This window comes from Liolophura sinensis, chromosome 9 (genome assembly GCF_032854445.1).
Source record: "Liolophura sinensis isolate JHLJ2023 chromosome 9, CUHK_Ljap_v2, whole genome shotgun sequence".
In the NCBI taxonomy this organism is placed as follows: Eukaryota; Metazoa; Mollusca; class Polyplacophora; order Chitonida; family Chitonidae; genus Liolophura; species Liolophura sinensis.
Genome location: NC_088303.1, coordinates 26092646 through 26106360, shown reverse-complemented (window position 1 = coordinate 26106360; position 13715 = coordinate 26092646). Strand labels below are relative to the sequence as shown.

The window sequence follows — 13715 nt, the reverse complement described above, 5'->3', positions numbered from 1 at the left end:
AAGCAGCTGATTATCATGGGATACTCCTCTCATTTGGCACTCTGTCAGTTTGAAGAGATGAGCTATGATCGATTCAGTGGCTGGGTCTTGGGTATGGTATCCTAAAAAGTACTGCAGATATTGAGCACACACATAGAGCACAATAACATGAGTGGGATATTCCACTGTTGATTAGATGTGTGCATATTAAGTACCATAAATTACTGAATTCCTGACTTAGTGTATTCTGTATAAGAGTCAATGTTAAACAAAGTGTCAGGGGTGGTATCTCAAAAAGCACTGCATGTATTGAGCTCAGGGTATGCACACATGTAGAGCACAATAGCATGAAGGGGATATTCCATTGTTGATTGAGTGTTTGCGTATTAACTACCATAAATTACTGAATTCCTGACTCAGTGTATTGTGTATTAGAATCACTGTTAACCAAAATGTTAGGGTTGGTATTTTAAAAAGTATTGTATGTATTGACCTGAGGTTTTACATGCATATAAGGCACAATGACGCAAGGGGGATATTCAGTCGCTTATGCTGTGTGAGGGTATTAATTACCGTAATTTACCAAATCCATGATTTCAGCTCTGTATGCATTGAGTTGAATTTTGCATTCATTTGTCTCATGCAGACGAGTTCTTTGGTAGCCTTAAGTTGTCGTGTGCAGATGGATCAATATCTTTTTAGCTCAGCTGTACAAAGTACAGGGGTAGCTTATGTTATTCCTCAAGCATCGGCGTCGGCGTCCAATAAGAGGGAAACAATGTTCAACAAAATGTTAAGGGTGGTATCTTAAGTAGTACTAGTTCAGATTTTGCACACTTGTAGAGCACAATAACTTGACCACTTGCTAGATCCAGGGTCAATCCCAGGTAAAGTCACACCTAAGTCCTTAAAAGAGGAAGTTGAAGCTTCCTTGCTTAGCGTTAAGCATTAAGGGTATAGTGCAATGAATTGTTGACCCATAACAGTGGAATGGCTTGGGTGGGGCAGCCTTACTTTCCTTTGGTAAGTTGTTTCAGTTAAGCAGCACTGTATGAAAGGGCGGTAGATCCGTTCTGCGACAAGGAGGCACATTACATGCCCTCTTAGTAATCTTTCGTCCTCATTTGACTAAAAAATTGCTCAGTATAACGTTAAACCCCAAGCAGTCAGTCATGATGACAGGTGTAATCTCATTTACTGATTCACTCACAATAACCTGAGGGGTTTTGGCCGAGACACATGCTTGCTGTTCTCAGGCATGGGACACTGCTGTGTCATAAGAGGCACATGCTTGTCACTCTCAGACATGAGATATTGCCTTGTCAAATGAGACACATGCTTGCTGTTCTCAGACATGGGATATTGTCTTGTTATATGAGACACTTGCTTGCTGTTCTCAGACATGGGATATTGCCTTGTCATGTGAGACACATGCTTGCTGTTCTCAGACATGTGACACTGCTTTGTAATATAAGATGCCTGTTGTTCTCAGACATGAGATATTGCCTTGTATGAAGCACATGCTTGTCATTCTCAGACGTGAGATATTGTCTTGTCATATGAGACACATGCTTGTCGCTCTCAGACATGAGATATTGTCTTGTCATATGAGACACATGCTTGTCATTCTCAGACATGAGATATTGTCTTGTCGTATGAGACACATTCTTGTCGCTATCAGACATGAGATATTGTCTTGTCATTTGAGACATATGCTTGCTGTTCTCAGACATAGGATATTGCCTTGTCACATGAAGCACAAGCTTGTCATCCTCAAACATGAGATATGTCTGACAGATGTATAAGACAAGCATCTTGTATGTGTAAAAGAGTCTCTTATATGAGATTTACAGTCTTTGGTCTCCCTTTTTACATGTAATACCAAGACAGTCAAGGGTTATAGAATATGTCATACTAATTTGTATTGGTTTCTAAGTAAAAATTTGGTAGAAATGCATGTTGTCTTTAATGTCATTAAGCTAAGAGTTTGTTTTGGGCAGATGAAATTGGGATAAAGTCAGATGTGCAGGTAGCTTGCCCCAAAACCTGCAAAACAGGTATTAATAATGTGTTTCGATATGAAAGTGTAAATGTTGCGAACAGTGATGACCAAATTTGATGAAAAAAAAACAAAAAAACAATGTTTTTAGGGCTAAAGAATTTTTTGTCTGTGAGGGAAATCCACCATGGTAAGTTCATAATGGCCCTTAAATTAAACTAATCAACAGGGATAAGGGCTCATCATTGATTGGTTAACAACCACGCCCAAGTGGTGAAAGGCAGATAACTTTCGCTAGGTACAACACCGAATGTACCACTGTAGCTTGCACAAACTACCAGATAACATTTCTCTTTCCTTTTTGCCTATATTCCAACATTGCACAAAACAACATGTATTTTTCAAGTTTATACCGTAAACATACAGATATACATACATACATACATACATACATACATACACGCACACACACACACACGTGCATACATACATGCATGCAACAAATGAAAGAAAGACTTGAAGGCAAATAGGAGTGCCCCTCAATGTCAGAAACCAGCTGGTAAAACAGGGTGATGGGAGATAGTTATGATGGTAACACTCTGAGGGTTTTGTATTGAAAGGCTGTGCTAACCATGTAAATGACGAACTGCAAAGGCGTATGTTTGACCTGTGCACCTTGTTGTTTCAGCTGCTGCAGCTTACCCCTTCTTGCCCCTCTACACACCGATGACACTGTTGAAGTCCTACAGTAATGCAGTGTATACACAGGCAAGCACCACAGGACGCTCCAAGCGGTCACAGCATCTGAACCGAATTGCTGAGACCCTGTCTTCATCCAGCTTGTCTTCACAGGTATGTTAACTCGCTTGTATTGTCCAGCATGCTTTTTCTACCCTAGACAAACTGTGAATACTTGCTACGTATGCTTAGTCACTGACACTGCACTATGAATTTTTACTCTTACAAGGGAGACAACTTAAAATCCCTGTCCAGTTTGGGACTAGGCGGTGGTCCCCATTGTTGTTTTCCCCTTGGGCTGTGTTTGGTTTTCTTCTTGGGCTTGATTGTGTTTCCATTCCTTTAGGGCAGTATTTGGTTTTTCCTTGAGCTTGTTTCATTTCCCCATGGGCTGTTTGGTTTTCTTCTTGGGCTTGATTGTGTTTGCATTCCTTTAGGGCAGTGTTTGGTTTTTCCTTGAGCTTGTTTCATTTCCCCATGGGCTGTGTTTGGTTTTCTTCTTGGGCTTGATTGTGTTTGAATTCCTTGAGGGCAGTGTTTGGTTTTTCCTTGAGCTTGTTTCATTCCCCATGGGCTGTGTTTGCTTTTTCCTTGAGCTTTTTTCATTTTCCTTTGGCCACTGTTTGGTTTTCTGCTTGAGCTTATGTTCCGTTTCCCCTTGGGCAGTGTTTGGTTTTATCCTTGAGCTTGTGTTTCATTTCCCCATGGGCAGTGTATGGATTTCTCCTTGAGCTTGATTGTGTTTCCCTTCCTCTTGGGCAGTGTTTGGTTTTATCCTTGACCTTGTGTTTCATTTCCCCATTGGGCAGTGTTTGGTTTTCTCCTTGAGCTTGTTTCGTTTCCCCTTGGTGAGTGTTTGGTTTTCTCCTTGAGCTTGTTTTGTTTCCCCTTGGGCAGTGTTTGGTTTTCTCATTCAGCTTGTTTCGTTTCCCCTTGGGCAGTGTATGGATTTCTCCTTGAGCTTGCTTGTGTTTCCCTTCCTCTTGGGCAGTGTTTGGTTTTATCCTTGAGCTTGTGTTTCATTTCCCCATTGGGCAGTCTTTGTTTTTCTCCTTGAGCTTGTTTCGTTTCCCCTTGGTCAGTGTTTGGTTTTCTCCTTCAGCTTGTTTCATTTCCCCTTGGGCAATGTTTGGATTTCTCCTTGAGTTTGATTGTGTTTACCTTCCTCTTGGGCAGTGTTTGGTTTTCTCCTTGAGCTTGTGTTTCATTTCCCCTTTGGGCAGTGTTTGGTTTTCTCCTTGAGCTTGTGTTTTATTTCCCCTTTGGGCAGTGTTTGGTTTTCTCCTTGAGCTTGTGTTTCATTTCCCCTCGGGCAGTGTTTGGTCTTCTCCTTGAGCTTGATTGTGTTTCCTTTCCCATTGGCCACTGTTTGGTTTTTCTCTTTGAGCTTGTGTTTCGTTTCCCCTCGGGCTGTGTTTGGTTTTCTCCTTGAGCTTGTTTCATTTCCTCTTGGGTAGTGTTTGGTTTTCTCCTTGGTTTCATTTACTCGTAAATCTGAGAGTGACCTCCTATGAGTGAATTACTTGGGTATGGCTTCCCCTTGAGCTATGTTTGGTATGCTCTTGGCTATGTTTGGTTGGCTCTTGGATATGTTTGCTTCCATCTTTGGGCTGTTTTAGTTTCCCCTTGGGCTGGGATTGGTTTCTTCTTGACTCTGTTTGGTTTCTCTTTGGCTGTGTTTGGCATCCCATGTTTTTGTTTGATTTCCTCTTAGTTATGTTCCCCTGGGGTATTCTTAGTTTCCTCTTGGGCTATGTTTGGTTTCCCTAGGACTGTGTTTGATTTCCTCTAGGACCGTTTTTGATTTTACCCTTGGACTGTGTTTGTGGACCATTTGGTTCCCCTTGAGCTGTGGCTATTTTCCCCTTGGGCTGTGGCTGGTTTCGTCTTAGGCTGTGGCTGGTTTCTTCTTGGGCTGTGGCTGGTTTCCCCTGGGAGCAATGTTTGATTTCTCTTCAGGTCTCTGGTTTCTCTTTGGCTCAGTGTTTGGTTTCTTTTTTGGTCTGTGCTTGGTTTCTCCTTGGGTCTGTATTTGGTTTCACCTTGGATCTGTGCTGGTTTCCCATTGGGCTGTGTTTGGTTTCACCTACTCATACTATAGAGTGAAGTATCTGGGTATGGTCTAAGGTATATATTGTATGAAAGATTGAAACCTAATTCACAAGTAAAGTTTAATTGATTGATTTCTAACTGGTATGTTTGTTGGTCAGATATTGAGTCAGGTAGCATGTTTACCTATTCAGTGTATTGATGGTTGTGTTCAAAATTTAGGGTAGAATTTGCAGTTGCTTTTTCTTTTAAAAATGACTAGCATAGTAGTATAGTGACAGAACTTAGTAGCCTCTAGTTTAACCTCCTGGAATATCTGCAGCATGGCGTGGCTACAACTGCCTTAGATCTGTAGTGTTTTTTTTAACTGATGAATTCAAGTGACTTTCCATACTGCTATAGCACAGTGAAGTTATGATCTTATAGAGGGGGTGGCAGGGGGACTCAGTTTAACATTATATATTTGGCACAGGAGTAGCTGTTAAGAAAAACAGGTATAGGGTGGTGAAATAACACCTGACAACAGAAAAGCGTGCTTTTATTTTGCATCTGTACATAAAGCTGCCGCATCATACTTGTCCAGAAAATTCTTCTTGCCTGAATACTTGCACCAACCCAATTAGAAATGGACCGACACGTGTGCAAACACAGTCCTAGTGATTATGTTAGAAGAAGGTGTTAATTGTGTTGATGGAGTGCACCTGCTGAGTAGGCTGTGGTCAGCTGGATTGGTGCACAGAGATGGGAACACCCTCAGTGGAGATGACTTACTGGACGCTATGGTTAAAATTTGCCAGTATATGTATCTCCTGTTTGGTATCTCTTATATGATAAAGTGGATGTAATGTGTATTAGAAGGAAGACCTGTTTGTGTTTAGTGACCAATCTTTGTCTGAGCTTGAAATTGTAAAAAATATCAAGGATTGATTCAGACGACCATTTTGAAAAGGAACATGCTGATTGGAGGGTGCTGATCATTTATATTTTCATCAACAGTACTCAGAGACTTGGTAGGTTGAAAACAAACCAGCATTTCACTAACTTTTTACAGTGTACCATACATGTCAGTTATGGTACACTCCTGGTATAAATCGTGTGCTTTCCTCTCGTATTCTAAGACTGACAGGTGCAATTCAAACTTACACCTATTGTTTGAGCTGTGGTTTCCATCTGCACAATGCGGAGTTGCGAAATCATTGTGTTTTGTTGCTTGCATGCTTTTTCATAGTTTTTTGTTTCTTTTATGCACGTAACTGATCTTGAAGACTGAAGATTGTTTCTTCTGTTGGGTATAATATTTGATAATGAACTATTGTTTATACCTCATATTAAAATGCTTAAAGCTAAATGCACAAAGGCTCAAGATATAATTAAGGTTGTTTCTAGCACAGATTGGGGTGCTGACCGATCTATTTTATTGAGCCTATATCATTCTCTGATGAGGTCTAAATTGGACTATGGGTCCATCATTTATGGTTCTGCTAGGAAGTCGTATATAAAAATGTTGGATCCGACCCATCACCAAGGTTTGAGGCTCAGCCTGGGTGCTTTTAACACCTCTTCCATAGAGAGTTTATACGTAGAGGCAAATGAGCCTTTATATAACAGACGTATAAAACTGAGCCTTCAACATGCTACAAAGCTTAAAGCTCATCCAACAACCCCTGCCTACGACTGTGTTTTCAATCTATCTTATGTAGACAAATTTAATAAATGTCCCAATAAGATCCCTTTGTTCGGTCTTGGTGTACTGGACCATATTGTGGAAGCTAACATTAAGCTGGAGAATATAGCTCAGGTGTCTTTTCTGGAGTCTCCTCCCTGTCTTCTTCCACAACCTAAACTGATGTTCGATCTGTGTAAATATAATAAATCCAATACAAATCCTCTTATAATTCAGCAAGGTTTTGCTAAAATTAAGACTAGCTATAGGGATTGTAAATTTATATCTACTGATGGGTCAAAGGATGAGGACAGAGTTGTGACTGGGGCTGTCTTAGAACATGCCTCTTCTTTTCGTCTGCCATCCTGTTCTTCAATCTTCTCAGCCAAGGCAACGGCTATACTCCTGGCCTTATCATATGATTCTTCTGGGCATGCCCATAGGGCAGTGATATGTAGTGACTCGCTTTCTTGCCTGTTGGCAATACAGAATAATGAATTTAAAAATCCGCTCTTTCTTGAAATTTTAGCCTTACATAGAAAACTAATTAAAAGAGGTAAAGATAATATATTTTGTTGGATACCATGCCATATTGGTATCCATGGAAACACAGTCATAGACAGAGAGGCGAAAGCTGCCCTTAATAAATCCATGTCAAACTCCCATTTACGGATTTTCATTGTAATATTCTTACATATGTTCATCACCTTTGGCAGGGTGAATGGAACCTTCAAGTTCATAATGACTTGCTTAGTGTTCGCCCTGTATGCCTCAAAGAGACCAAGTGGTTTTAATGAGGTGTCGTATTGGTCATTCTCTGTCTAACTAACAATTTTATTCTCAGTGGGGGCTCTGCCCCTGAGTGTGTTGGATGTGATGTTCAATACGACATCAAACATATCCTGGTCGACTGTGTGGACTTTGCTCATGTTCGGCAAAGATTCTACACAGTCAACTCTATGTACGATTTGTATCGCTGGCGAAGTGTTTGAGGGCCTTTGGCCTAAATCATAAGATACAAATTTTAATCAGACACCTCTTGAATTTGTTCAGATTATTATTATTATTATTAGTCAACTAGGAAAATTGCAATATCTCAAAAGCTATAAAAGGTAGAAACACCAAACTTTGGAGTCTTAATAAGGAACGTATGTTGTCATTTTATGACTAAAAAAAACACCAAAAATTTTACTAAACTCTGTTCTAGTCTTTAGTAGATGGCCAACGAGCCTTGTCAGTGTAGGGTTCAAATCCAATATATTCCTTTCAAAAACATGAAACATTTTTTTCATGTTTTTATCACTATCATGAACTTTATAGACATTAGGCTACCATTTTGGTTTTTCTTATCTGATTTTAACCTGTCCAAACATTTTTGTTTCCTGTTTGATGTTTTCTCTACTATATTGAAAACCTGAACCGCCTCATGTTTTCGACTTGTTCTCACCGTGATATGGCTGAGATATTGCTGATATTCATAAGTCGTAATCATTCATTCGTTTCTTTTATGTGCCAACTCACCTGGCCATAACATGTTAATTTCCAAAACAAAAGAAAAAAGCCAGAAAAGATGTCTGTCCGAAGTTTTCATTTTTATAAACTAGTTGCTGTTATTCATTCAAACTAATGCTGGAAGTTTGAATTGATTATGTCTTTGTTCTTACCTTGTAGGCCAACAATGAACGCAAGAAACCTTTATGTGCACGTAAAGCAAATCCGGGTCAAGGGAACCAGGCAAATGGCCTTGTTTGGTCTGAGAGCTCTGACTCCTTGGAAGACACCACCTCATCGTTGTTGTATTTGCTTGAGTCTGACAGCCACAACAACAGCTCCTGTTTAGAGGTTAGTCTCTTTCAAAGGCAGAATTAAGGCTGCATTTATTATCTTTATTATTAGAGGTACATGTAATTCTAATTAAACTCAGATGCTGTTGTATGAGTTGTTGTGCTTCAGTGCCCTTCCTCCTCTTTTCATTTAAGAACAACAATCACTCTCCTGTGACAGCGTTTTCACAGTTTCCGGCTGATGGCGTTTTCCCATTTCTATGTCTCCCATTTTATGTCTCCCCATTCACATGGGCAAAGTTAAACTGGTTTATATCCGAAAATGGCTTTGAACAAGTGTGACATCGCTTGTGTGAATGCAAAGCGGAGGCATGTAATCTGCTTTATTTTCTCCTGCTAGCGAAGTGGTTTTGAACAGGTTAGTCTGTGCGACAAGAACACTAACTTGATTAAATGCCCCAGATATGTGGAGGTTAGGATGACATTGCAATTACTATGCCAGCTTATGTGTGACTGTGTGTGAAGAAATGTGTGAACTGGCTTAAAACCGGCATGGCCATATGGTCGTGCGAACGAATGCTTTTTGACAATGGGCGTTAGATTTAAAGTGGTTCAGATTAGATCTGGATTAAATCTTGCCCAGGTTAATGGGGTGTATGAGCTATTATTTCACTGCTTCAAAGATAGTCTCGTAAATAAGTGTGTCTTGAAAAACTTAGTGCTCCTGAAGCATTATTAGTTTTTACTCTTGGGAGGGGGACATTCATTGAAGGATAAGGGATTGAATGTCTCTCATGGAGGTAGTTCACCGTGTAAAAAAAGTTTACAATCCCAATGTTCTTTTTTTCCTCTAAGGTTGTTGTTTTCATTGTAAGTAATATAGATGGCGCAAAAATGCCGATGTCAATGGGGCTGCTGTTTAATTGCAGGAAATGGAATTGATTGCACCAAAGTTTCAGCATCATCTGCCAAAGATGCCCCCATGGCTACAGCGTACCAAATGGACAAAGGAAACAGAGTTACAGTATGTTCTACCCAAGAGGAGTACATTGCGCATTCTGAAAGAAGACCGAGAGAGATTGTCAGCAATGACCCATTCTGATCAGCCTTACCACCAACTGCAGGAGTTATTGGAGGAACTGAACAAAGTTAACTGCCATCCTACAATTGTGAGTACTGTTTCCTCCTGTTACAGATCATGGCACGAAAATTTTGTTTCGATGTTTGATCACTGCCATACTCAAGAATTTTTCACTTTTATGATAGTCAGTATTATGAAGGGAGGAAACCGAAACCCCTGGGGAAAACCATCAACCCTTGGAAAGTCACTAACAAACTTTCCTATCTGTAATGTACAGATATGTACACCATATTTGTGAAAGGCATGTGGTCTTCAAGGAAGTTTAGGGCTGTGCAAACGGACACATAAGCAGTAAATGTCGGGAAATTCTCCAGGTACGTGGTATGGATTGGCAATTTGATGGGTGCCTTGCAAAAGCGGTATCCTTCAAAATATAGTATAGCAGAGCGGTGCAATCACCCAACAGCCTATCATCAATGCGGCTGTTGTGAGTTCAAGTCCAGCTCATGCTGGCTTCCTCTCCGGCCATAAATGGGACGATCTGTTAGCCACCGGCAGATGGTGGCGGGTTTCCCCCAAGCTCTGCCTGGATTCCTCCCACCATAATGCTGGACGCCGTCGTATAAATGAAGTATTTGTATTCTTCAGTACGGCATGAAACACAAATCAAACGAATTAATATTTAAATAAATAAATCCAACATATAGTGGTGTGGCATGTGTTTAACAAAGCCTATTCATGTTTTTTTTTTTGTTTGTTTCAACATTTATCTTACCGTCTCTATGTTCAGTTGGCTTTGTTATTTTTTTTTTATATATTTGGTACTTTTGCTGATCAACTTGGATGTTTACAAATTGAACTTGTCTTGTTGATAGGATGAGGAAGCAGATGCACTGATTTTCCCACACCAGGATATGGACACAATAACTCAAGCTGATGATGGCTTTTCCTTGATTTCTTTGGATGACCCAAATGCCTGTGGCTGTGATCATGATCACGATCATGGATTGAAAAGCATCACCCGCTGCAAGAAAGGTAAGCTGAAAGCCAAGCAAGAATCTTGCCAGGACTCCAAAGAGAGTGGTGACTCAGACACCACACTGTTGATGAAGGATGACAAAAAGCAGCAGGATTCACCCGGTAGTGCCTCAGGAAATGAGGCTGTCAGCTCAGGCAAGCTGAGTGACACAGCGGATGTGGACTCTACCTCGTCGAAGGAGTCCAGCAACCTGACTCCAAGCGACCAGCGAAGTAATGAAGAGGCACCAAGTTCTTTGAAGGAATCGGATACTATGTCCAAAGAGGAGTCGGATACCTCTTGCAGGGATCAGAAAGATACAGAGTCAGACAAGGAATCAAGAAGCATTCCCCAGATAGATTTTTCAGAGAAAATTCTGACGCCACTGAAGATTAGGGTGCCTAAGATTTGTCAGTTCAGCAAAATGAAAAAGTTGTCAAGCTGGATGACAGAAACAACGTTCAATGAAAACATCGAGAAAAAATACCAGTTAAAAATCAAGTCAAAAGAGGAGGTGTTGGAGGAGGATTGGAAGCGATCTCTTGAAATGGCCCAATCAGATGTGGTAAAGGCTCAGTTTTATGCCTGTCAAGAGGAGATTAAAGAGAAACAGTTTGCGAAAACAAGAACTGAGCAGCTAAGAAATGTGATTATTACAGAACTGATGGGATCAATGATGACTCCACAGGAGACAACTCCTGACGCAGCACAAAGTGAAGTGGTCTTGACACAGGGTCCAGAAGCCTCAGCAGGCAGAAACAGTTCTGAAAATGTGACACAGGAAGGTGACAATAGCTGTCCAGAAAATGATAGCATGGAGGGAGAGTGTTCTCGAGAAGCAACATGTAGCTCTCAACAGATTGTGGAAAAGGAACATTCCCATTCGGGAACAGAGAGTGGTAAGACTGAAAATGTTGGTGAAGACATGCTTTGTGAAGAGCAGGTATCTGATGTGCTTTCTGAAAGCTTGACATTAGGTGGACAGGCTGGTGATGATGAGTCCAGATTTTCATTCGAGGGGCTCTTCTCCTCTGTGGGTGATCATGGAATGGAGATGGACACCCTGGGAGATGAATAGAATCAGGGCTTATTGTGTTCTGGTGAAATTCAGATCTCCGACACCATTATGATGAATGATTACACTTTCTACAAGTTTATGGATTGCCTTATGTAGTAGCTGTGTAAGTTGAGTACAGTATCTGCGTCTTGATTTAATCATCACTGTGTGTGCGTAACGGTCACTTTGTGGATAATGGTCACTACATCTGGATAAGTCACTGTGTGGATTACAGTTGTGTGTCTGGATAACAGTTACAGTGTCTGGACATCTGTCGATGTGTCTGGATAACAGTTACTGTGTCTGGACATTGGTTGCTGTGTCTGGATAACAGTTACAGTGTCTGGACATCTGTCGATGTGTCTGGATGTTGGCCACTGTGTCTGGATAACAGCCCCTTTGTCTGGATATCGGCTACTGTGTGTGGGTAACAGTTGCTGCATCTGGATAACAGTCCCTGTGTCTGGATATCGGCCGATGTGTGTGGGTAACAGTTGCTGCATCTGGATAACAGTCCCTGTGTCTGGATATCGGCTGGTGTGTGTGGGTAACAGTTGCTGCGTCTGGATAACACTCCCTGTGTCTGGACATCGGTCGCTGTGTCTGGATATCGGCCACTGTGTTCGGATAACAGTTGCTGCGTCTGGATAACAGCCCCTGTGTCTGGATATTGGCCACTGTGTGTGGGTAACAGTTGCTGTGTCTGGATAACAGTCCCTGTGTCTGGATATCGGCCACTGTGTGTGGGTAACAGTTGCTGTGTCTGGATAACAGTCCCTGTGTCTGGATATCGGCCACTGTGTGTGGGTAACAGTTGCTGCGTCTGGATAACAGTTGCTGCGTCTAGAGAACAGTCCCTGTGTCTGGATATTGGCCACTGTGTGTGGGTAACAGTTGCAATCACCCTATTGCAGGAATGGAAATGATGTGTCTGTGTTACATGTACATGTTGTGTTATGACATAACAGCGATCAAATAAGTACATTACAGTTCCTGTGTGTGTGTGGATTATGATTACGGAGTCTGTGGATGACTATTGGTGAGTCTGTGGATTACGATTGTTGAGTCCGTGGATTATGATTGCTTAGTCTGTGGATTACGATTGTTGAGTCTGGATTATGATTGCTTAGTCTGTGGATTATGATTGTTGAGTCTGGATTATTATTGTTAAGACTGTGGATTACAATTGTCGAATCTATATATATATTATTATGTATATGTATATATATATCTACGTGTATATATATATATATATATATGTGTGTGTGTGTGTGTGTGTGTGGATTACACTTATTTTGAGGTTGGATGTACAGTTGCTGGATCTGTGGATTGCCGTGGCCATGTATGTGGATTACAGTGGTGTGTGTGTGTGGATTATATTGTAGAGTACTGTGTTGTAACTCAACTGGTGACCAAGGTAACCAGAGTGATGGTGTCGTGAGCAAAGGTTCTCTTTTCAGAAACTTCTTCCCGTACATTCCAAATACCACCCATATTGTGTCATAATGATCGCATTTGGTGTGTATAACATTACAGGTCAGTGGGTGAAGGCTGGCTGGCCAAGCACTTCAACAAAGTGGGTTGTTTGTATCATTTCCGTGCTTGCTCCTTGCCATCATTCAAGTGTTTAGTTACAAAACGGTCACTCTTCTATATTGGAGATACAGGTGGTTGAATGTCGGTTGACAACAGTGCTTGTAGCTGGGGCTGTGCGGGCCAGTTTCTGTGTGTCTGAGCTATTTTGTGATCTTTGTACAGTTGTTGTGTCTTGAGTACGATTGCTTTGTCTGTGAGCTCATTTAATGGTGTACAGTAGCTGTGTCTATCTAATACTTTGGCTTTCCCAACATTACATTGTATACTTCTGCCTTAGATGTTGAGATCTAGCCTTAGTATTGAGAGCCATTGGGAAGCTGCATGTGTGTTTTAAATCAGGTGATGATGAGACTTATTGTGTAGATAGCCAGATGTGTATGGAATTGCAAGCTTTTCCCTGATGATGTACCTGTCTTTGTCTTTTGAGGTACAGTCCAGTTGAAGGAAAGAAATTGTCACAACCCTTAATTATTCTTGTTTTGTCTTTCATATGTTTTTGTTCTTTCATTTTGTCACAACATTTTATTAGTTTAATATGGCATTTCATTTCTTGGCTATAGTTTGAACAGGTTACATATTTAATATATTTTCATGATGGATCATAAAAAAAACCCTTGTGAGTCAAAGGTGATTTTATTCATTGTTTAACCAAAAATTTAATGACAATATAAAGTGCTAAGTATTTTGGGTACATGAAATGTTTTAGAATTGCATAGAGTCTGAAAGTGTTTCATTAACTTGTTGTGGAAAT

At 40.8% G+C, this 13715-nt stretch overlaps 1 protein-coding gene across 2 annotated transcripts in view; it reads left to right on the top strand.

The window, feature by feature from the left end:
* LOC135474878 (period circadian protein-like) overlaps positions 1 to 12440 on the top strand; it is a 62207-nt gene extending 49767 nt beyond the window's left edge. For both annotated transcript variants that reach the window (XM_064754532.1, XM_064754530.1), the window contains 4 exons: positions 2667 to 2830; positions 8100 to 8270; positions 9142 to 9381; positions 10169 to 12440. In XM_064754532.1, the coding sequence (XP_064610602.1) occupies positions 2667 to 2830; positions 8100 to 8270; positions 9142 to 9381; positions 10169 to 11389 (1796 nt within the window). In that variant the 3' untranslated portion in view covers positions 11390 to 12440. The remainder of the gene's footprint in view (positions 1 to 2666; positions 2831 to 8099; positions 8271 to 9141; positions 9382 to 10168) is intronic.
* The last annotated feature ends 1275 nt before the right edge of the window (positions 12441 to 13715 follow it).